At 41.1% G+C, this 26,152-nt stretch overlaps 1 protein-coding gene across 1 annotated transcript in view; it reads right to left on the bottom strand.

Moving 5' to 3' along the window:
* plpp4 (phospholipid phosphatase 4) overlaps nt 1–18,782 on the bottom strand; it is a 38,123-nt gene extending 19,341 nt beyond the window's left edge. The window contains exons 1-2 of the mRNA XM_054600582.1: nt 18,694–18,782; nt 353–461 (exon numbers count right to left, since the gene is read on the bottom strand). Of these exons, the coding sequence (XP_054456557.1) occupies nt 353–461; nt 18,694–18,782 (198 nt within the window). The remainder of the gene's footprint in view (nt 1–352; nt 462–18,693) is intronic.
* Nucleotides 18,783–26,152: the final 7,370 nt, after the last annotated feature.

Genomic DNA, 26,152 nt, shown 5'->3' on the forward strand with positions numbered 1-26,152 from the left:
CCGTGAGATTCTTTAGGTTATTTTGCTCAGCATTTACAGCATGAGCCAGAGAAAAAAATCTTAACCTTTCACCGCCCACTTCTGTTGGAGAGAAGATTATATTTACATTGGAAGCACTAACCACCAGCGTTCATAGAGCCCTTCTTGTATCTATCAACACGATGCAGGCCTCGACTCGAGGGAAGAGGCTTTTGCAGTATTGATTGTCCTAAATGAAGGTTTTCTGCGGCAGAACGATTACTAAGAATTAAGCAGAGGATGCACTTCATGTAGACTGCAATAATGACAATGTATTTAGTGGCAATAAAAGTCTGTAATAAGAGGAATGCATGAATAGAAAGCAGGTACTTACGAACATGACCCTCTTGGGAATGTGGTCTGACTCAACCAGAGGATTCTTGTAGAGCCAAAGCTCCTCTGGTTGAATCACTCTCTCAAAGGGCTCCAGAAACTCTGTGAATCTGCAGCAAGGAACAAACGAACACTAGTCAGTTACTCGTTCTTTTAGGCGTTAGGTTGATGGACAGTATGATTAGGCTTAAATGTCTGCATTTGTAGGGGACAGGAGAAGAGGAGGCTGGTTCTTTCACAAGGACAAACGAATCTTAAGCCGTGTAAGTTGGGCGACTTCACCCAAGATCACCTACACTCTGCTGTCTCTGAGCGGGAACCAATTACCATGCTCTGTGTTCCTCCAGCCCTCCCTGGCCTCCAAATTATCTGTCAGATACGACCTTGTTCTCTGTCGTCTCAACAAAGTCTTCTAGTCACTGCTTTCTAAAATAATTCAATAGGCCACTCAGTTACACAGTTGGGGGTGTGAGATACTCTACTGTACCTCCAAGGGGCCATGGAAACAGAGCATTAAATATATAATATAAACTACAGTGTTGCTGGGAAATTGTCCCATGCAGCAAATTGTCAAAAACATTAAACATTAAAATAGGGTAATGATCAGAGCATTGCTAACGTTAAAGCAGAACTGAAGAACTGGTGGCTGCACGGTGGTGTGGTGGCTAGCACTGTCGCCTCACAGCAAGAGGGGGGGCCGGGATCAATTCCAGGGCTAGACGGGCCTTCTGTGTGGAGTTTGCAAGTTCTCCCCGTGTCAGCGTGGGTTCTCTCCAGGTTCTCCGTCCTCCTCCCACAGTCAGAGACATGCAGTTTAGGTTAATTGAAGCCTTTAAATTGCCCTTTGTGGATGTGAGCGTGAATGGTTGTCTGAATGGTTGTATATATATATATATATATATATATATATATATATGTCAGGCCTGCGATAGCTCCAGCCCCCCGCAACCCTTAACAGGATAAGTGATTACAATTAATGAATGAATAAAAATGAGTTTCCTAAAGTTTCTTGGGTCTTGGGTCCAGCAGTTTGTTACCCGGATGAGCTGCTTCACTCTTGGTGGAAATAGAGATTGAGTGATGCTCTCCCAAACAACTACATGCCCTTCAGCAAGGCATTTATCATGGGAAGAGTGGGGATATCCTGGATCCTGTGTGGCCCCTCAGTGTGAAGCAGGCCTTTGGCTACAAGGCTTATGCCTCTCTGCAAACCTCTCCTGGATTTAAATGCCTTCACGCAGAAACAAAACGTCTTATTCCCCCCCTCTCTTCAAGGACCAGGAAAACCAATTATCGTTTTTTAATCCCTCTGAAAGACGTGCGGCTTATAACACACTGTGGAAAGTCTATTTGTTGGACCGCTGATAAGCTGTGTCATGATGTTTTTTTTGCAAGAGAGCAGCCTAATCAGTACTTGCTCATTTTACACCTCGCTGAGCCCGTGTGCATGATTCACTTCAGCCACATTACATTTACGGTATGCGGCGCACAAAAAAAAAAAAATGGCCGTGATAATGACACACAATTTGCTTCGTGAACTACTCCCAGCTTGTTCTCTCTTCAGCTCTCTTACCTAGACACCAGTGACAGGGATTGTTATTGCAGTCCGCACGGATAAGAAACACACACCTCCTCGCTTATGAGCACACACACACACACACACACACACACACACACACACACACACACACACACACACACACACACACACACACACAGAGCTCTCAGGTCATTAAACACAGCCGCGGTCTATCTGTCACTCTGCAAGGCTTATCGTCCAATCGTGAATCCAACCCCTGACGTCTTAATGAGTTTGAGGCACACGCTCCCCCAAGGTAACTACATAGATAAAATTCATCTTCACAATATTTGCTTTCACATTAGAATGCACAAAGCATGCACAAACCTGCTGCAGAGGGAAAAGAAACGTTATTATTTAAAAGAAATGGGCCGTGCTTGCAGGTTTTAAAGTGAAATTTTCATGAAATCTGATGCTTTTTATGGTCGGTGTTTTGTTTTTTTCTTCTCCAATAGTCAATGTATGTACATATTGTAATCACCTCTATAGTAGCTTTAATTGTTGGTGTGCTGGATTCAGATCGTGCATGGGAGATTTAAGACGTCAATGTTCAACCTCCACTCATACAGGAAATCATTTGTGACTGCTCATCGAGTTGAAAATTAATTTAAAAACACCACAGGACAACATTTCCTCCCGTGTATTCTGGTGATGATCACTTTCATAAGGTCAAAATGAAAATGCCTGTGCGACACGAATAGTATTCCTCCTACTTTCGGATACAAGGCAAAGGATTTGCCTTGGCTCGAGTTTCTTTTTTTTTGCCTCATATCCTCTTTTTCAGCCGTGGACTTTATTAAAAGAAAGACTCCAATGTTGTTTAGGTGATCTTTGAGGGCTCCAGGCGCCGAAACGTAGTTGGAATTAATCAAGGCTTTCATCCTTGATTTCGTGGATAGAAGGGCCTGGTCTTTGTGGACATTTTTTTTTTTTTTTTTTTTTTACTTCCATTGTAATTTACAGGCTGAGATGAAAGTGGAAGGGGAGTGCAGCATTTACAGGCTGGTGATGGAGGGATGTATTTGTCTGAGTGGAGAAGGAAGGACAATGTGGATTACAGTCACATTAGTCCAGCTAATGTCAGAGCTCGGAAAGGTAATGACATACACAGCGTGAACCCCAATTTATCCGGCTGGGATGTAACTGTAATCACATTGATTCAAAGAGAGAGACGGAGGGGGTGGAAGGTGATGGTGGGCTGCATTACAGCAGAAACAAACTCAGATGTGGCACATTAAGACGGGCAAAATGTCTGAATAACAGCCAGGTGCTATTTTGTTTAACATGTCTTTTGATTGTAGCTAATTTCCTGCCACATCTGCACCTCTTTCTTCTGCTCATTTTCCAAGCTTAAAAACCTTTCAACACTTTCTGCAGATGACCATGAAAACAGGAGCTACAGACAAGAGACAGAGATGAGGAAATAAAGCATTCAACACCCACCACTTCTCTCCTAAATGCAGAGTAAGAAGTGTAAAAAAGTGGACCTTTTTTTCTACAATGGCAAATTCTAATCAGTACTCCAATGAGACCCAAGGCCCTCTCACACGAACTGTGGCCAGAATAGATGAGTGCTCATAAAAACGAAGGGGAACAAAAAAGCCCTGAACTCAGCACCGCCTGCTGGCTGCCTGGGGAGCACCTCATTCTGTTTTATCTGCTTCTGTTTGCTCAGTGTGGAGGCATTATTGAGCGAAGGCATAATGGCTTCTATAGGGGCCAAAACTTTCAGGATTAACCAACATCCTAGCGGCTCTGTTGGTGAGAATGTGAAGCTGTTAAGATAACCGCTGATGGCATACATTCACATCCATTCCTACAACTATGCTTTAGTCTGGGCTTTAAATCTTTACACCTTTTCTAACTCAGGAACGTTTTAGCTTTTTCCCCTTTTCCCTGTTCCTCTCCATCAAAGCTCTGCAAATAGGCCAATTCATCATCACCAATTCCAATCCATCTCTGCAAGATGCATGTTCTAAATCTGACGTGCACAGCCACAGCCAAGGAAATAAAACTGAATCGCTGAAACAGTACGCGGCTGATTTTGAGAGCTCTTGATTTGCAATGCACTGTGGGCAGAATCTGCGGCTATGTCCTTGGGAATACATTTCCTCTGTTTTGCCAGCGTGACAAAAAGTCAAGAAATTCATCCTTAATTAATTAGATATGCAGTGGAGCAATGATGCATACAGAAGAGGGGAATAGTTGAGCTGGATTAACTTCAGGCAAGCTCCCGTTTTTCACAAATCTAAGTTTGAAAGTAATCTTTTGGCTCATGTCTGTGTGTGTGTGTCGCTGTGTGTGTGTGTGTGTGTGTGTGTGTGTGTGTGTGTGTGTGTGTGTGTGTGTGTGTGTGTGTGTGTGTGTGTGTGTGTGTGTGTGTGTGTGTTTGTTTGCAGCTTATCACAGATATATCCAAACAGAAGCTGAGCATTCATCAGCGGGGGCCGAGCCAAACACAGAGAGCCCTTATTTAACTGCAGTCACGCCGCATTTATCTACAGGTGCAGGAGGCCACGTAGCCGCTTCCAACGCTGCATAGCTCACTTAGCCGACAGAGCGGGTGACCTTCACCTCTCAAGAGAAATGAAAAATACCAGGGAGCTTTGCCATGTCCAACGACTCAGAGGCACAGAGCCCCACACAGAGCAAGAGGTCTGTTTCCAGCGTCTCAAGAGTCAGCTTGGGGGCGAGTCAGCTTGGGGGCGAGTCTTATCCCTCCTAAATGGTGAGGTTAAGCCGTTTCCTCGCCTTGTTGCACTTCCCGCCAGAGCCGTTCACAGGTATGACTGCCACAGTGCCTGGTGCAGCCCAGAAACGCAGACCGGCATCGTGTGCGTTCACATTTGATTGCATTCGCTCTCTTGTGAGGGGAACACTTGGCAATCTAGGAGTGGGCTGCGTGTGCTCAGCTAAGGGACTGAGAGGAGAAGAATTGTAGCCGACCATCTGCCCGATTGTGGGACAGAATTTTAAATGACTTATTTTCCCTCCAGATCAGAGGTGGGCAGTCATCACTGCCATGTCACCCCCCACCACCACCACCACCACCACCACCACCACCACCCCCCTACTTATTACTCTGGTCATTAATTCATATAGCAGGGATCTATTGAAAAAGTGACTTATGAGATTTACAAGCTATTATTAGAATGAGAGGATGTGTAGAACCCTGAGGGAAATCCCCATCCTTCTCTGTTCAATGCATCTTATGGTTTATTTATCACTGGTAAATTCCCATTCCTACTCCTACACACCATCAAATCCAGCAGGAGAATTGGGCCGGTCAATAAAAGCTAAAAGGTCAGTGGTGTATGTTAAGAGCTTGGACCTAGATAAATCTTAATAATATATATATATATATATATATATATATATATATATTTGTATTGGTAGAAATGTGAGGGGGAGAGATTCGAGCAGAAATACAACGTGATATGAAGAGAGAGAATGGTGGAGCAGACTGTTGGCTGGCTCAGTGGTGGGTGGCAGCCTGTATGTCTGTGTGGACAAATCAGCAACACTGATGGGTTAGGGTTGGTGTTAAAGCTGCTATATTATGAAGCTGAAGAAATAATGCATATATTAATGTTTGCATGAAGAACCAGAGAGGCAGGGTGTCCTTTAGGAGAAGTATTAAGATACTGTGAGTCGACATAAGTTTCATGTTAAAAGTGGAACAGCATTATGGAATATTATGAAAAGGTACAAATTACATGGGCAGTTTGGGAAATGGGCTTGTTCTATTTCTAGAGGAAACCTAGAAAGGTGTCCGTTAGCTAAGCAAAAAAAGTGAAAACAAGGGTGAAACATTGATTTTGTTACCTTTGGACACCTGCTCTGTCCACTGGTAACAAAATATGTACCAGCACCTTTAAAAACAACTTAAATCTGGTGGAAAGTGGTATTGATTTTTTTTTTTACTAACAAGAAGGCCAATAAGCTTATTCCCAAGGCACACTTCCTAGAATCAACTTTGTTCTGTGTTGTACTAACCTGGCAAAGTGAATCAGAAACACATTTTCCAAAGTCCATTAGGCATATATACATGGGTACATTTTCACAGAGCACATCAGCTCTCATCAGCTTTTACAGAGTTCTGCGTCTGAGAAATGTGCTGTCACAATGTTTCAACCTCAAAAAGAGAAATTCATAATGATTGGTGGATGGGAGTCACAGCAGGTGAGCCGAGGTTTCTCACAAATCCACAACTCACACAGTCGACACTGCTGGAAGGAAAAAGTAGCACAGCACAGGTTTTTTGCTTAAGTTTCCCTTTCTTACTCCACACAGAAGAAAAAAATACTCTTCCTGCAAAATCTAATTTAACTCCTCTGGCACGGCTGGATTAAAAAAAATAAGGACAACTGGGTATCTGTGATTTAATAAAGCACTGCTGAAATTTGATTAGAGGTGGGTCACAGTGGAGAAAAAAAGGGGAAGCCGACCGACTGAGGAAACTATCTTGATTTAATTATGTCACTTTATTTCATTCATATTGGACCCATAGACCAGAGAACAGCACTGCAGCCTTGACAACTAATGTGTGCTCATATGTGGTGTTGATTGTAGGGGGGGGCCTGGGGATAACTGCGCTTTTTAGGAAAGTAGGGTTCAATCAGGCTAGAAATAATCTACCTGGAGGATTCCCATTGGATTAGAGTGAATGAAAATCATGACATTTGAGGCTCAATTTTTGAATGGAATTGGACCACCGTTGCAGGGGAATGTGTGGAAACAGAAGTTATTAAGCCTGGAGGTCAGGTTGAATGACGATGGGTTTAAAGGCTGAAGTTTGGAGACAGATCTGAGACCAGAGGACCGAGGTCTTTGGACTGAGGAAGTACTTTGCCTCTGAGGAGAAGCAGGTTAGAAAATAAAAGGAAAAAGATGGGTAAATTATATTGTTAGCCAACAAATGAAGTCACACACCTACACTCTTCATATTAATATCCTCATCTGAATTCCCCGTACCGCAACATGCATAGCTAATATAATCATATTCAATCCGCATAATTAGAGGTGTCAAGAAGACATAATGCATTTTCCTAGAGGCGTCTCACACTGTACTCTGGTAGGCAAGTCAGAATTGTGCGGGGTGCAATAAATGTCACATCGCCTCTCTCTCGTCTCTGTTTGTGTTGGTGGTTACAGTCACGGCCTCTGCGGAACGTGTGAGGAATGCACAGCACCAGTCCTGTCACAGACGGGGGAGAGGGGAGGGAGAGGGGAGGGGAGGGGAGAGACGCTGAGTGACACTCAGCCAGCGCCGGCCTCCCTGGAGGTATCCCTTCTCAAGCTGAGCTAAATGGGAGAGAGAAAAAAAGGAAACCCGATCTTTGGCTTGTCACGCTACACTCTGGTGGAATATCCAGGGTCATTTGAATTTTAATTACCCCTTCACACTGGATAATTCAAGAATGTGTATTAAAGAAGCCAGAATATAATGAGAATGAAACAAGGGCTGGTTTGGTCAGACTACAGGTGTCTGTTCAAGATAAATGTCCCGGAGACACTTTGAGAAAGGTCAGAGGCACATATTTGAGACCGGCATTAGGAAACGCAGTGGTCTGAAGCTGGCAGGACATGGCCGAAGGGACACAGAAGGATTGGAGAATCACGCAAGCATAGTGGTGGTGTGGGGGGGCGACGGCTGTCGTGGCGAGATAAGTTTCAAGCCAACAGCAGGAGAGAATCGAGCCAGGCTGCCACGCGCAGATGACTTGCCAGCAGGCTTTTCAAATGCTCCACAGGTGCAAGGCTCATATTCATCGAGCTTGCTGGGTAAATGCATAGACTTTACCGGCCTATTGGAGTCAGCTCATCAGATCTGGCGAGCTTTCTCTCCCTATTCTGTACAGTACCCTTGGATTCTCATTGAAGCACTGTAGTGCACAGGAGTTGTTCTGTAATGTAGTGTTGTAGTTCAATGTTCTGCTGTACCTGATTTTGCTCATTTACATGAACTTCAGCCATTTATTTCATACTAGGACTGATCTTATCATCTAACTCTCTGATAGAAAGCGGATAAGACTTCTTCCCAAGATGCTGAACTATTGCTTTTCACTATGAATTACAGTATGAGTCAGAAAGACTGTTTCCACAGCATTCTATAAATGCCTCATGTTTTGGCAACATTTCATTCTATTAAGGCAACCATTTATTAAAACAATGTCATCGAGTTCTATTAAAGGGATTCAAAAATTGCTTGTCTTGATAGAAGCCACATTCTTAGATACTGGCAGCAATACTCGATGTTTATCACTGATGTTTTGGATCGACACTCTGCTGTCAAAACTCCACTGTTGTCCAAACAAGATGCTTTAACAACTTTTTATTACCAGTGCTGATTTGGTTTATGCTGAATTGTTCCTTTAATAACTAGGGTATACAGTGTGTACGTACTGTATTTAAGTTTATTCCAGCTACGCTAACCCAAGTGCTCTGTAATTATCCTGCAACCTTTAGATAATCGCACTTACCGGTGGATGAATACACAAGGGCATTATGATTTTATCAGTTAACCTTGAAATGTTTCAATCTACAGCTCTAATATTTTTTCACTTAATTTGCTTTGCTTTGAATTGATGATTATAAAAACCTAAAAAAAACAGGCCGTCTCTGGTGCACATAATTAAATACTGCTGGCTGAATAACTGACATCTGTGGTCACCTAGAGGTTTAACGTATCTTTGTACAGCTCAGACTGAGCACCTAAAGGTGCATTGAAACTTTTTTTCATTTTTATTTTTACAGTGAGTGTTTCAAATCTCAGCAGAAGTACTGTACTTGTGGGGTTGAGCATGCGGGTGCTTCTGCTTGCGTGTGGAGTTTATTAAGTTAGGCAAATGTTAACTGTGTTTGGAGTGTTATACAGAAACAGAGGAAAAGAAAGACAGAGGAATTGAGGGAGGTGGCGAGAATTACACAGGGACATCCTGATCACTCACACTGGCAATGGTGTTGGACATAAATATTTGCCTGGGACACGAGGCAGACATTTATCAGAGCTGTCACGTTCATTGTTCATCCCAGCAAAATGTCAAAGTCGACGGCAACGGGAGAGAGATTCCAGCCTCGTGGTCTTATTATTCGTTCAAATCGAGGGTGAGCATACACACCCCCTCAGCAGCATATGCAGAGTGTTAAAGCTGGTCATTATCAGCATCAGCAGCCAGGGTACACTAATAGATGCACACATACACACACAGACAACCATGTATGCATTTTATCACACTGCACACACACACACACTAAAATTACACAGAAAATCCAATACACAAATACTGTTTTTTCCTTAGAAACATGAACAAACACAAAAACACACAGTGATGTTATACTTTCATGGATCTATAATCACTTACAATACATCTGCTGATCTGGAACGTGTATATATTGAATGTTCTCTCACTGTGACACAGTTTCATTGGCCATGGCTTGAATTATTATTTTTCCCTTCCTTGTTTTTGTTGTTTGTTTTCTGCCAAGCACTCTTCTCTGGGATGAGTTTGGCTACCAATTTGAATTTTCTTTCCAGAAAATCACCTTGATTTTCTTTTGTCTCATTTTCTTGAGGACGGTGATGTTTGAGAAGCTTCGAGGCTTGCACAATTCGCATGAGCAAATAAACAATACCAGCGGATAGAAATATTCCCAGTGCAAATGCAAGTAACATACCCTACAGTGATGTGAGGATGAATCCCTGCCCTGCAAGTGTTTTCTTTTATTCTTTTAGGATGCCATGTGGGCCTTGTAGCCCCCTATTTTATTGTCAAACATATGCAGAATACTGAAAAAGTACCAAAGTATTGACCTTGTATCTGGCTATAAACCAGGTGTTTTCAAACTTTGAGGAGGGTGGAAAAAGGGAGTTCAAGATAGTTTGCAGTGTGAAAGGGACAGGTGCATGCTGATGTTCTGAAAACAGCAGGATGTTAGTTATTGTATGTTGGCCGCACACACAGAGGCAGGTGAGGTACTTTAAAACTCTTAGAGCCTGATTGCCCCAATATCTATTCCTTCTCAGAGTCATGACTCTTAGTTGAATCTGAACACACAGACAGGATACACATGTTAGGATTCAGCTCAACGTGCACTCTCCAAAGATATAATCGTCGCCTTAAAAAACGTGACATTAATCCACTTGGGAGTTGGAAAGAGAAGATTATAACCCCAAGATTTGCTTGAGAATCATGTTTTAACGGTTTCTTTATTATCAAAGTAATCCAGTAAGGAATGGCTCATAAATAATTCAGCATATTTTTAATGATGCCAATTTGTCAAAATGTAAGCTTAAAACCCTTTGGGTCATGTAACATTGTAGCCTTAAGGCCTTGTACACCCCCATCAGGTTTTCAGATATTCTCTCTGACTAGACCTTTGCTCTGGTTGAATGTGGGCCAAGCTATGCAGGAACTGCACTAATTGTGCTCTCATCGAGAAGTTACCATGAGAGTTTGGAGTTTGCCTTCATTACACATCTCTAATCATAGTTGAGCTGTCATCTAGTGTGGTGTCCACTGTTCAAGCTTCCTCCTGCTGCTGTCAAGACTAAAAATCAGTGTATGTGGGTGGAAATATAATGAGCAGCTGCATGTGGAGGGCCTCGCCTTTCAATTTGTCAATAACGCCCACGTCTGTTCCCAGTGTTAGCAAACTTCTGAAGCTGAAATAAATTTAATGAACACAAAACACAATGGCTAGTGACCTTTAAGTTATAAAAGTTTCCAGAGATTTTGTCTCTATCTCTTTCCTCTAGTCCACTGTAACATAAAGTGTAAAGCTCTGTATGTTTTTCACCTTACTGTGGCAAAATATAAGTGAGCTATGACTGCATTGTCTAAACTTAGGGAAACCACGGAGGAGTCATCGAGGAAAGGCTCTGGTTTGACAGCAAAACCCAGGGGCCTGAGAGGGACACACACACACACACACACACACACACACACACACACACACACACACACACACACACACACACACACACACACACACACACACACACACACACACACACACACACACACACACAACACAGACGAAATGAAGGCTTCTCCAGAAAGAGAGGGGCATGCTTGTTATATGAGGTTTGGGCCAGGATAAATGTGTGTGTGCGTGTGTGTGTGTGTGTGTGTGTGTGTGTGTGTGTGTGTGTGTGTGTGTGTGTATGTGTGTGTTTGTGTTGGACAAAGGCTCCTTCATCTCCTCAGCACCTCGTCTGTCTTTTTACAGATAAGAGTATGAAGCTGGAAATGACAGTAATGGGGCAGATCTAAGGAAATACCTGAGAGAGGGGCAATGGTGGGTGGAAGTGACAGACAGAAAAGGAGAGAGAGAGACGGAAGATGGACAAGAATAGAACTATCACGACTGGAGGAAGTGCAAAGCAGTGCAGGAACTGTCACTTTTGCACTCCGTCCACACCTTCGAGGTCTAGGACATTCCCCCCTCAGCTCAGCCCCACACCTGCTGAGCACCAGCTGTGGTTCAAATATTTCATCATAATGGGGGCATTCTTGCAGAACACTTCTAGACAAATGGATTGGCTACAGCACATAATATCGTACAGTAGGTCTATATAATATTATTGCCATCATTCACGTCTCCTGAGCTTGGAGTCGTTAAAGTGGTATCTATTATTCTTAACGGAATATAACGCTGCGGTAAGAACTTCTGCCAAAGGATCGGCAATGTTAAATTTAATTGTATGATAATAACAGTTAAATTCCAGCATATCATTTTCCAGCTGAAAATGCCAATTAAGAAATGCCCACCAGCATAAGCACAACCCTTACTGTGAATTAATGACTGGATTGTTGATGAATGCCCCCTGCAAACATGGCGGCGTCTGATTCATTATCTTAATTTCACTTTGTAATGAGAGCTATGTGGGCAGGGAATTCGGATAGATTTGGGGTGAAGTCTGCCACAAAATATGAGGAAATAATAATTCTACGTGTCACTAATGACTATACCATACAATTGAGGGAATTGGTTATGATTTCTTCCACAACTCTTTGCGAAGCAACTGCAGACTGGATGTAACGAGAGAAAAATTGCTCAAATCTTCTTCAGATGTGATGTTATGAAGTCACAGCAAAATTATGCAAAAATGTCTGCTTGATTAATTTCATGTTTACCCAAATCTGTCTATTGACCAAGCGTATTATTTTCTGTGAAATCTATACTCTTGGTTGCCAGATTATTAGATACACACGGTGAAAACGAATGCATGACGGTTATAAACAGGCAACTTAGTGTAGTTGCAAATAGACAAGCAGTGGTGATAACTAAGTGCATTTACTGTACTCAAGTACTTTCCTTTTACAATTTTGAGTATATTATTGTAGTATTTCTATTTTGTTTCCACTATATTCTTCTAGTCCATAAATTTTTGAGAGAAATGCTGTACTGTTCACTTTATTTAATTTGACAGCTGTAGTTACGTGTTTCTTTGCAGATTCAGATTAGTAATATCATTATAATTATCCCCGCCAGGAGGATCATGCATTGTGTGTGCATCCGTGAGTGAGTGACTGTGAACCTCATTGTCTGTCCATACCTAATCTCACATTCTGCTGCAGCAAACTGCATAATATTTTGGGTGGGCGGCTGCATGCTCAAGGAACACTTTCTCAAGACACCTTTTTATTACCACGGTCTGCAGCTTTAACACGGCCAGACAGCTTGGTTAATTTAAATTTCGTTTTGGCAAGATCAACGAAATGACTTTAGGCTGATTGCCTGCATATATTGTAGCTTGTTTTGAGTTCGAATGAAGTGTGTTTTACGTGACCTTACAGCCTATGCTGTCTAGAGGGGGGGTTAGCCAATCGTGGGTTGTATTCACTCACAATGACATAATACAGCAGTGGTTGCTGGCAGACACAAATGGCCGAGATCTGCACTTTACTGAGCGCATCTTTCTAGTTTACATATGAATTATGATGTATTAATATGGATGAAGCAACCCAGCATAATAATAGAGCATATGGTAGTATGGATAATACGTGAATATATGCTAATTAGCACTCAACACAAAGCGCAGCTTAGCCTGCGGGGAAAGTCACTATTTGTTACTATTTATTTAGTTATACACCAAAGTATTATGATTATATCAGGCACATGAACATCTGAACATAATCTCAGTGCAACGTATTCCATACCAGTAGAGACGTTGTCTGACCTATTATTTTTTCTGACTACGATATATTATCGCCTTGTAATGGAAAAAGTTGACCTTTAGGGCAACTGCAGTAAAAGCAGTTTTCCTTTAAGAAGAAATGGTGAAAAGAACACACGGAGAATCACTGAGTGATCGGATGCCCATGGAGGGATAAAGAGATGGGGTTGGATAAATGACAGCAGGGACATCGAGACATAATGAGCTGATCAAACGATTGCGGGGAATGAAATGCCAGCATAGCTTAGAGCGGTGACAGACTGGGCTGTTAGGGAATCCCTGGTCTTGCAGTGATGGTCGGCTGCCTCTGCTCTCATTGGAATAATGGTTATTTCTGCCACAGCACCTGGAGAGTTTCCTGATCCACACTATCCTTCTGCTAAACACAAACAGCTCTGTCCATCCTGTCTTTACATAAATGTTATTTTCTCTCTGACTTGGCATTTTCTGTTTCTGTATTTTTCCTATCTATTCTCCATTACAATTTTTTCTCGGACGTCTCAGATCATGGGTTTTTCATTGTCACTAAACAAATCCTTTTAAAAACCTTATACCTCTACCACTGTTTTGTATTTTCCCCGCATGCTTTCACCTGTTCTAGACAAAATATCTTTCCTTTGTTTGGTTTAATTGTATTTCCCTGAATAGACTGGCACTTTTCAAAGGCTACTTCTTTAGGAACTAAGTGATTAATCAGGTTGAATTTGCAAAACCAAGTACAGCAATGGATGTTCGCTCAGTGCTGTGTCAGACAAAGATCAATGAGTGGACATTCCTGAGAGCAGCACTACTTACGTTCATTGTTATTCCTCTTTCTCTGGTCAATTTGTGTCAACGGCATTCAATCAGAAAAGTGTTTCCACGTTGCTCCAGCCCCTGTCAAGCATGCAATCTCAATTTTTACTTCATCTCCCCAGATAATGAGGGTTACAGATTGGATGACCTGTAATTTAGTGCCTCAGATGTTGGCTGCTAAAATTAAGAAATGCAGCGAGAGAATGCACTGTAATGGCCAAACAAACAAGCAACTGATTACTCTAGCCATTTCTGACCACAATAGAACAGCATAAGCAAGAAACAAAGGTGTATGAACAACACAAGTATATATTGTGCCCTCTTTCTCACCACCTGATGCTAGATGTAGATTATTCCTCATTAGCTCATTTAATTCAGCCCTTTCCATTAACGTGGTCTTGTTTGCTTAGGGATTTTGCCCTTGGGTATGGGAGCCAATTTAGAACTAAACCACATAGACCTGTGAGATAAAACAAAGAGCTGAAAGCTTTAAGGCTGCAGAGTGGAGAGCCTATTTTGGAAGATGGTGTTTTGCATTATAAGCAACCCTTTCAGATTGCAGGGATAAATATTAAACACTGTTTAATAGAGCTTTAAAGTGGCACTCACACCTGTGGCCTATGGCTGAACATTTTCTCACAGGAAATAGCTTTACTAACATCCTATATTTAAAAAGGACTTGACTTTGTCCAAAATTGTGGTTATTGAAGTTTGGTTATATGTAAAAGAATACTTGTCAGTACAATGCAACAAAAATGTTTTCTTCAGGTTTTCTGTAATCTGTCTGTAATTACTTCTTAATATATTGTAGTTTTTATTGATAGTGGCTGAGTCTGCCTTTCCTGCACTAGGGATTTACTAGGAAAAATATACATGCGCGTAGTCCAGCTAAATTTTATCTCATCAATCACAACCTCACTGTTTACTGTTTGCTTTCTTTACAGGCTATCAAAGATGTATTACGCTACTAAAAACACCTTCACATTAAAAGTGTTCAATTGGCAATACACAGGGTGGGTTTTATTGTGAAGCAGTCACAGAAAACCCAATGTATTTGTCACTGTGGTTAGCGCTGAACATGTTTCGTTTACGGAAAAAGAGGGAGCAGCCACAGTGAACTGTTTGATGAAGGGCTTGAAGGGATTTTTTTTATCAAAGCATCAGTAGTTTGGCTGCACTGTAAACAGATATACCAGTTTCTCTTGGTTGTATTTCTAAGCTGCTCAATGAGTGTATGCTGTGCTATTAAAACAGAACTTGCGGTTACCACAATAACTACGAGTGTCCCCAAATCAACCACTGAAATTGAAAGGATTTTAACGTTTACTTTTTTATCAATAATCAAATAACAATAACAGAAATAAGCGCAACATTCTCCTCGATCAGAAATACCTTTTTTGTTCATGACAGCAGCAGAGGCACTGTAACCAATCTTCCACAAAGAGATTTTTCTCCTCAAACCCAGAATGCCCCCATCCTTAACATGCAAGCTAATCAATCCGCTTATTCTTAAACAGTCTAAGGCCTTGACATTCTACTCTTCCCAACAGCTCACAAGGCTTTCTGAGACTTGCCAAGGATCTGGACCGTATCCCAGGGCTGCTCCTAAGCCTTCCTCTGAGAAGAGAGGATTATTCACCGTGAGCCGAACAGTTTTTTGAGGGATGACTAGCATTGTTTCAGAGCACACAAGTCATTTGAGAACAACTAGATCATTTTCCTTAAAATTCAAAGATCATGTGAATGTCAGAGGGTATTTAGCTCGTCTCATGTTTGACATTCTGGCATGCTTCAGTGCAAATACATAAAACAAAATTCCTCCTCGCTCACTGTAATTCTCTGCAATAAAAGAGTCAATTTAGTCCAAACTGTAACGCTTGGCACATATGAATCTGTTCTAGTATATCTAGTTGCGTACAAACAGCTTCCGTCTCCTCTGGGCAATCGCTCCATCACCATGTTTTTAGATTACATTACATTACATTACAGTCATTTAGCAGACGCTTTTATCCAAAGCGACACAGGAAGTGATGCCACTGATTAAGAGTTCTCAGAGTGGTTTTTAATCTATCAAATCTTTATACAATCCAGATCCTGCTAATTCCATGTCCTCCATCTTATTTTTCGACTCTTTCCTTTTGTCCCTGTGTCCTCTTTCTTTGTCTCCTGTTTTCCCTTGAGACAGAATTCTAATATGTACTGGCTTATTCAAGTAGTCAGCTATGTGCTGAGGCACAAACACTTGTGTTGATTGATTTAGGACATGAGCTCAGCCACACAACCACTCAAGGGAGAAATGACTTCCTGGGTATTTGTCTAAGCTCTTGCTTGTTTTGCTCCGGCTTACAAGAAAAGTAAAATAGCACCCATCTCATTATCCTCTCTTTCTGTGTTGAGAAGGAAAATAACTTTATCTTTTGCTCATGTAATTTTCAGCTTTTGTTGTGTTTTTTTCTATTTTGTTAAATGTCAAAGATCTATTTCCATTTAGATTGAAATCTTTGCTTCACTATGGGGCAATGTGTTACTCCTGGGGTGCCCACCAAGCTATGAAGACTGCATGGCATTCGCTGTTTGATGGCACAGGGTCGACCTCACGTCACACACTTGGCCCGTTGCTTAAGGTCAGTGCACCTCCTGAGGCCTGGAACAGGCAGGCAGCCTGGCAAGCAAGGGCAAATAAAAAGTAATATTCCCTAAAAGGCAAGTCAACTTTGACAAGATGTGTCGGTGAATAATGTAGGGAATTCAGGGCACTTTGGTTTATAAAGAAACAGTAGTGCAGAGACGTGGTTTACTGTGTGGCGGACAGAAACAAGAACAGTTTGTGTGACCAAAACGACAATTATTTCAGCAGATGCAAAGACCAAAAAAATTGGCATGAATCTCTTGTTAAATACGCCTTTCTGATGCATCGATATCTGCTTATGAGCCCAAACTAAAGGATAAAGGAACTCAATTTCAACAGCCCTTGGTACATGTCCACAATTATAAAGGAATATGAACAGCAACGGGAAAAAAATGGTTCTTTTTTCCCTTCAAAATGTAATACTGAGCTGCAGAGATAGAAAGCAATAAGATGAAATTCTAACCGTAGAAGCAAGATTTGAAATGAACAATGACGCAAGGAAAACTACGTGAAACACAAGGGATATTACACTTACACTGAGCAGCAGACACAAAACGGTCCTTTACACCTTCAGTGAAGAAAAAAAAATCAGATTCTAGTTGACCCCAATTATCCTGCCTTCACCTCGGGCTTCAAGGTGTGACAAGAACAGGGACCCGCTGCACCACAGGGCCAGAGAGCAGCTCTCCCTCTGATCCGCCAAGCAAAAGCTAGCTCAACAATTACTGCTTGTCCCAAAGAAATCTATTAGCCCAAATGCTCCCTCTGTCAAAACATATGATAGTTCCTTTGACCATCAACGATAAAAGCCCTCAATCTAAAGCACAGAGCCCAAAATACAATTAGCCACATAATCAAATTTGGATTTCGTGGCTCTGTGTTTCGCCAGTATGTCTGTGTCAAGTTAAATAATTAAACTTGGCTGAGGAACCAAAATAATTTCATCTAATAAGGGCACTACTGTGCAGATCGTACAAAGCAGCTCAAGTTTACTGAAGAGGCCCCTTTACAAACACAGCTTATTAGCCTTCAGCATGCTTTCTGTGTAAAATTCAATTCATTACAGCGATCAAGGACTTTGTGACAGGGGCTTCTTTGGCAGCATAAAACAGCAGCGAGTTGATGATGATATTGGGTGAAATTTCTTTCTTTCTTTTTTTTTAGTGGCTTGGAGCACTCCATAACGCAATAACAATAACATCAGTCACAAATGTGAGTCCTGCAGACTCACACAGAGGAGCTGCATCAGTGAGACGTGTCTCATGCTTTGGTCTGATCCCTCCAGGTGAGTTCCCCCTCCGTGTCAAACACCGTGCAACATGCAGCATCAGGCTCTTCTTGGCTCTTTAATCCTTTTTAAGGGGGACAGCACCACTGAGCCCAAGGTAAGATGTTAACACTACACACAGACTATGCAGACAGCCTTGTTGATTTTTGATATCTTTCTTCTCCTTTTTTTTTCTGTCATGGATGGAATGAAAGAGCAGTGATGTGTGATGTCATTTCAAATAGCAGGAACCCGGGGCTTTAATCAGATCACAGCAAGCAGAGTCGATAAATGACTCAATTGTGATGCAAACAATGCTAAACGCCTCAAGGCTATAGACAAACAATTAATAATTAATATTTCTATTAGTTTTGAAGGCATTGTCTGAGAGGCACAACCTTCTTGCGAGATGACATGCTGCAAAAAAAAAAAAGTACTGGGAATAGATCTCACTATGTCAGGGTGTTGGGCTGCTTCCATTAGATATATTTCTTGTGGTGTGAAGTGGTGAAAGAAGCTGCCTCTGTCTCTCTGACCATCTCCCATCAATGCCACTATGATAAAATAGGCAATAATATGACTCATCAAAGAATACTGTCACGCTGATTCGTGACATGAAGTAAAATGCCCAACTTGTTTTTTAGCAACCTGTTAACGCAGCGTCTGTCTACTGTCCCGGTCGTTTAGCAGGGATCTTGCCCGTTAACTGCGGCTCAACACGGGGGAACCGGCCAGCGCCACATCGCCGCAAGTGACCCTGAACGCAGCAGCACAGTGTATCAAACATGGGTACACAGATAACGTCAGTCACGGAATTGAATCTCATCGCCAGACCAGGGGCACACAATGTCAGATTTCCGTTTCAGCAGGTCGATACTTTGCATACTTACACAAAAACTCCGAAAAGCAGAACTCGGATGCCGATCTCCAAAGCCAGCTCCCGCACGTTTTTCCTGCGGTCCGGCGGCGACACGTTCATGGTTCTGAGGTAATCCAGCCAAGTGAAATAAAACAGCTGAGACAAAAGGTGCTCCCGGTCAGTCACGAGTTTTTATTTTATTTTGCACTTTGTAATCCACCTTAGCAAAGCGAGCGGTGCTCCCTTTATTCACGCACTCCGCGCGCCTCCATCGCGACTCGCACGACACCTGAAGCAGTCTCCCCCCCGCTTCCTCCCGCTTCCCCTCGCCTTCCTTCGCCTGTCTCCGCTGCTCTCCGTCTGCTTCAATCCCCTCGGGCGATGTTCTTTATTGCAACTCTGTTGGCTGACAGCTGCTCCACCGAGTGAGAGTCTCCTTCATCCACTCCATCAATTCCTTAAACTGGGCTGGAGTTTTGGAGCAGCTTAGATATGGGAAAACATGTGTGAGATGGAGTGATGGGAGATCTCTCTCTCTCTCTCTCTCTCTCTCTCTCTCTCTCTCTCTCTCTCTCTCTCTCATCCCTTGGCTTCACTTTGGAGAATCAGATGACTAGAAGTTTCTGGAGCACACCACTGAGGACCTCGCAGGACGGGGGTGGTGTAAAAGTTCAGCACTCCTGTCCAGTTTATATGATGAACTGAATGTCCTCTTGTCTCATTTCACCTGAGCAAACCTCTCACAAACAATGAGGCACTCATAGCAGATGTGACAGAAACAAAGGTGGCAAAGGCTCTCGATGTCACGACGGCTGGTGGGAGCAATAAGTCTGAACTCATGACCTGACACATGATATTACACACACACACACACACACACACACACACACACACACACACACACACACACACACACACACACACACACACACAACACATATCCAATCATGCCACTATAAAGAATCCAGCCCCTCAGGGTCTATGCAGTCGCACAGTGATAAAAGGCACACAGGCAGTTAACGTACCTGCGGGCCAGGAAACCTGCCCAGCACTTCGCAGACCCACATGAATATTTGATGCCCTCTAACACTGGCCTTCCTACCTGCCAGTCCATGATTCGCCTGTGCGTGTTTACGCAAGGGAAAAGAGAGACCATCGTGGGAAAAGGCCCTGACCCAAAATAACTTGTTTGCTGCCTTTCTAGGTCACAAGCTTGACAAGCTGGAAGCTGACTGTAGATGCAATTTAGAAATTGTGCATTTCTTGCTGGTTAACAAGGCACGCTGTTAGCCATACGTATGACAAGGATAAATGAATGCACACACTCAGGTACACAGCGGAGGTTTTGATGTATTCCTCTACTTAGTTGTGGCTGATCTGCCTGAAGTCTTTGCCTGCTCCCTAATAAGAACAAAACAAAACAAGAGGAGATGTGAAATGGTGGTAGGTTAGGAGGTGAGATCTTACTTCAAAGCTCTCCGGCAGACATCAGACTTTTCAGCTTTTACAGAGCGTGGCGTGTTTATCTCGAGCCATCAACATGGTTTTACCTCACAGCATTAGAGTACTCGTGATTAGGATTCACTCTGGTCAGGGACGCTTTCCAGACCTTTTTCCGAAGGACTACATAAACAATCAATTATCCCACTTTTTTTTTTTTACTTTGCTCTCTCCTGTAAATGCTGACTTATTCTTTGTTGTCGAAAAAGCAAACATGCAAGAGCTTTATGAAAAGGTGCAGTTTCCCTTTTTATAATTCAAACTTTTTGACATTTTTGTTTTCTTTCTTGAGGTCTTTCCCCTTCTCTGCAGTGTAGATCATGATTCATATTTCACAAGGTTGTGGTTACACTGTAAGATTAGACATATGATGAACTCTAAAGTCGGTTGTGCTGTAATAAATCAGTAAGTTCAGTTCATGGTTACAAAGTGATCCTAATCACCTACATGGGTACATGGGTGCATGTTCTTTCCACTGTTGAGGATGTAGTCTCTGCTGAGACAGAGTGACTCATCATGCTACATCTGGAATAGTCCATTGCTCACTGATATCTAGGCTTTATTGGACATCTCTCCTTATTACACTTTGGACGAGTTTTTATTGGAGAACATCCCTCATCCCTGGTTTATGTACAGAGTTCTGTCAGTGGGCAACATTTCTTTTTTGTGTTACACTGAAACTGTGATTAAATAAGATGTGTATCAGACTAGAATATTGAGAAAAATGAAGTTGTAGTAGCTTTTTTTGAACCCAATAAATGGTGTCATTTTATGTTCTATTCTTGGGTATTCTATAATCAGTCCCTAAAAATTGGAATCAGCTCTTGAGCGAGAATTGCCAACTGTGTCGCTAGCTCCAACTGCTCCCCAAAATGGAAAGCGACATATTGCACCAGTCAGAATGGTTGGCAACCTCGGTCAATGACAACATGGCATTCCCCCAGTAAAGGAATTAGTCGTTCTTTTATCTTCATGAACTTGGTGTTTTGTTATTTGGCAACTGCAGATTGCAGCAAGAACTGACTGTGAAATTACTTCAATGAGCGACACAATGCAAGTGTTTTAGAGCCGAGCAAATGCTGCTAAGTTCAGCAGTCTGACTCCTATTTGCTTCCGTATTTAACCAAAAACAGTCCCTACCTATGTAGCTTCATTGGCACATGTTCATTCTCTGCCCAAAATGTGTGCTGTACATGTTTCCACAATTTATATACATTTTAATGTGATTTAAAATGTATATATGTTTCCAAACACCTACACCTTTGACATTTGTTCTCATTCTGCTAAAACAAAACTATGTAACTTTTGCTGCACAGTTGCCACTTCAGCTACAAAGGAAAATGCTAAACTACATCTTAGCATTTACCTAAAATGCTACACTTTTGTAACACAAGCACAATGGTGGGAAAGAGTCTGTTAATACTAGGTCATTAAGTCTGACTCAGTAATGTCCAATATACAACAATACCAAAAAACAAAAAAGTTGTTAACGTATACATTAGCCAATGTTTGCTAGCATTAGCCACCATAAGCTATGGGTACACCAGAACAAGTAAAGTAAAATATTTGAGAGTACTGAATTCAGCAATGATGCATTAAATTGTCTATGAATTCAACTTTTCATTTGTAAAAAGAAAATTGTGTGTGTCTTATTCCGTCAAAAGTTACGACGTCTCACTTTAAGCTAGTTGTAGGTCGGGGGTGTGAGTCATTTGAAACAGGCTCCTTATGTTTGTGACTCAAAGTGTCACATAAACATAGACAACTTAGTAGTAAGTATTATGTACTAAATACAGGTATGAAGGGCAACGGTTTGGCTTCAGAAAATGTAAGTAATGCTGCACAAGCTATAGTACAAAGTGAGAAATAACTAAATTCTGCAAAACGAAATTGTGTCTTTCTAACCTTTCTTTTAGCTTTTCTTCTCTTACTCTTTTCAAATACTGCAGAGTTTTACCCCTTGAGGCCTCTAAAACTAGTCATAAGAAACAGTAAGTGAGGGGAAATCACTTCTCAGTTGAACTCACAACTCTCATCATACAGTCTGTGATGAGTAGTCAAACGTAGACAGCGCTTTATATTAAGGGATCCCATTTTTCATCTAAAATGGCACAGCTCTAAAGGAATAATTCTGAGCCACTGAAGTTGTTTTGAAGTCGGCTGACATTGAGCTGCACCAGTTTATATCATCCAGATTGTTAAATACCATTTATTCAGGGAGTGGCTGTTTTGTGATAACAATACTGTGCTGTTTATGGAAGAGATATTGGATGAATAGCATACAATAATAAACTTATCTATAATTAATACACAGAGATGGCTTAAAACAGGTTTTGATCTTGCTTACACATTTTCATTACTTCTTTTGAAACATATTACATTTGTATATAAAATATAATTCTCCTCGGGTTTTTTTCTGACCAGGACTTTGATAGCCTGTAATAAGACAAGATGGTTTTGTTTTAGATGACTAACAGCTTCAGTGGACCTGACGATTTTGAGATAGAAATGTCAGCTGTCAAAATTCTAACAGAGCACTCATACATTGCACAGCAAGCCTTGGCCAGATTTTTATGTAGGCCAGACACTGAAGCTTATTGATTGGCATCAGTAAGACAAAAAAGAAACCTGTCAAGGTCTTGAAGTCTAAATCATCTTGGCCCTGATTGGCTCACATTTTTCGTTGGTTCTCAGCTGTTAGTGAAAAATGAGAATGTATCATAGATGTGTTTTCCAGATACTATTGCCAATCAGGGATGTATTTGACGTACCTTACCATTTCCAAAGTGTCTGGATAACCAAAACACACTTAGCCAAAACTAAGTGTGAGGTTAGGATGAAAAGTGCATCCTCATTATGGTCTTTTTTAATGTTAAGGCAAGATACTACAGTCAAAGACATCATTTTTTTGTTTGGGCTTTTTGCTTCCATAACATGTCTTCTTTCAAGCATTCAAAATACAAACTTAGCTGCTTATTTTACTGCTTTGTCTATTTGGGTCCGTAGATTTATTTCAGAAAAATTGTAATACCCAAAATAGTTGTCTTTAAGTAAGTAATCAACTCGGGAAGTTTAATTTTGTTATCTGTCAGTTCATATTTTTACCCTATTACCTTAAACAAAAAATAAAAAAACTGTGTAAACATTTGAAGATAAATTGATGACGCAACATAAAAAATAAAGTGCTGTACACATCATTTTTAGGTGACAAAACCATATTTTTTTCAACTACTTCCACTGTCAACCTCTTAGGCCTAGACAACTGATCGGTTTTAATATGTTATGGAAAAAAGTCTGTTCAAACCATAGCAGATGGTGTAATTACCTTTTTGTTTGACCATCAGCATAAGCCTGTTAATGCCTCGCCATACAAAAGTTTTTAATTATTTCAAACATAACAGTGTGCTTTCCCAACAACCTACAATATAGAGCCTAGCTTCAGTCTAGGAGAGTGAGATGCACCTATGGTAAGTAACACAAGGAAAGTCACATTGCTAATCTTTCTTTTCAATTTTCATCTTAATGGGTTGTGTTTATTTCCTAAAGGCCTGGATCCTTGTTGCTGAGTCTGCAAGGCAATGTAGTCTGAATAAAAGGCCAACAGTTGTTCCCACATTTGACACAGCATGTGTGTGGACAGTAATAAATCTCCTGAACAATTCATATATATGATATGATATGATAATATTTCAGGAGATAGAATATAAAGGTCCACTCTGAAATAAGACTTTCTTAAAGGTTAAATGTAATATATATTTTTAAAACATCCACAAGCTTTCCAGCTATATATGAAATAGGTAGTCAAAATGAGCCCCACTTTTAGCCGCTGCAACATTATAGAGTCAAACACGATCTGAGTAGTAAGTACTCAGATCGTCTTACTAACATAGACGATCTGAGTACTTCTTCCACCACTGCCTATCACTGTCCCCCATTTTTGTGAACTTGCGATCTTGCTCTGGGTCTTTAAGCATAATACAGCTTGACTAATCCGATCATCATCACACTTATCAGAGCTAATGCCATCAGTGAAATGAGTAATTAATGTCAGCAATTAGTTCTGCCTTTGAAAGCAACACGCAGTGATGAAATATTAAACTGCGACAAGAATAGGAATTATCATGTGGCTCTTTTTGTCTGTTTTGGGAGGCCTGCTGTGATTTGCAGCTCCGCCACAGTGTCATCCGTTTGCTTTATTGTAATTCAAGTTCTTGAATAGCTACTGCAGAGATGGCTTTACTTCTTTGAGGATAATTTACTTGTCTTAGAGAGAACAAGAGGAAAGGAATCAGAGATGAAATGACTTTACTCTTCAGAGTGCCAGTTTATGGGTGTGCATGTGTACGCATATAAGCCTGTAATGTATATATTTTCATAATGGTCCATGAAGTTATTTACAGGCTACATTTATAGCATGTCCTCTCTTATTATCATTCTATCAGATACCACAGCTTCACTGATAAGTCAAGAATTGCTTGGAATGAGATCCATTTAACAGTCTCTTAAACACCTACAGCCCCCCAAAAAAGGAATTTTAGAGTGGATCCAATACTACAATACTTTTTTTTTAATAAAGGCAAGAGAATATATATTGATCTACCCCTGAGATGTACTGTCTTGTTTGGTAAGAAAATATATTGTTTTACCCAGGGCAGCACTTTGTTCTTGAGTACACAACCTCGTATTTACTGGAGCTGTTTTTCACAACTCCATGCACCAAGATTCACTCAGCTGCTGCTCTCTATAGGACATAAGGCACACAGGATGTCTTACATACACTAAACCACTTTCACTTAGCATCCAAACCACACTATTGATACCCAAGGAAAGCATCGTCACATAATTTGCCCACAATGCACCACATGAAATGCACCTTGCATTAGCTAAATGCCAGCTGACTGGTAACGTCCAATCATAGTCGTTATAGTCGTTATGAGTCAGTGTGCAGCGTTGCCTTTATAACCTAAATTGTTACACTCTTACTCAACGACAGATAAGTGCATCTGACTGAGCTATTGTGCTCCTTCGAAGACTGTATACAGTCATTGTCCACCCACACGGGTGTTTTCAGTTAGTCTGCAGGTGTGATTGCCATCTCCCTGACCAACCCTCTTCCGTCTCCTAGCAACCCTGTCTCCTAGAAATTAGGTTTCTATATTACTAAAATTGTTTACAATTGTTTACATTATGGTGACAAATGTAAAAACTGCCCAGATAACATTCAAATACAGTATTTTTTTTGTGATACAGAAGAGCCACATCTATGTTCTATAACTTTATACACCAATGTTAACTGACAATATATTTGATTTTGTTGTCATTAACTGCTCTTTCAATTCAATATATTGTTCTGTTAAGGCAATGACAAGTTGGTTAGGGTGCCAAAAGTGATTTAAAGCACTAAAAAATGTTTAGTTAAAAAGTTTACTTTTTTCGCTTTTTTAACCAAAACCACCGCAACCATTGTTCCCTAACCTTAATCAAAGTGCTTTTGTTGACTAAATCTTACCACACAGGGCGCAGGATGTGAATCCAAGTCTTTAATCCTGTATCCATTGCTTTTTGCAACCACCACTTTTTCTACAGTAAGATTTGTGTGCAGCATAGAAAAGCAGCACTTCCTACACCACAACAAAATGTCACCAGGGAACAAAATGCAGGCAGCATTAAATGTGTCGAGGAAAACAACGATATTTCCTATTTAAACACAAGTTCTAGGAGACAGGGTTTTCTTGCTCTCTTTGTTTCTTCTGCAGGGGCGAGACAACTAACATCATTTTTATTGTAGCCTAATTAGTCTGTAACTCCACCTAATATTCACCTAAGCAGATCGAATTAGACAAAACAATTAAAAAATGATAATTTAATTTACAGACAGTATATCAAATGTAAAAAGGTGATAATTATACTCACTATTAGACACTTCCATAACGTATTTGGTTTTAATGTAATTTTCTGAATGTATCATTTTGCCTCATGTTACGACAATA

Source organism: Anoplopoma fimbria, chromosome 6 (assembly GCF_027596085.1).
Source record: "Anoplopoma fimbria isolate UVic2021 breed Golden Eagle Sablefish chromosome 6, Afim_UVic_2022, whole genome shotgun sequence".
Taxonomy (NCBI): domain Eukaryota; kingdom Metazoa; phylum Chordata; class Actinopteri; order Perciformes; family Anoplopomatidae; genus Anoplopoma; species Anoplopoma fimbria.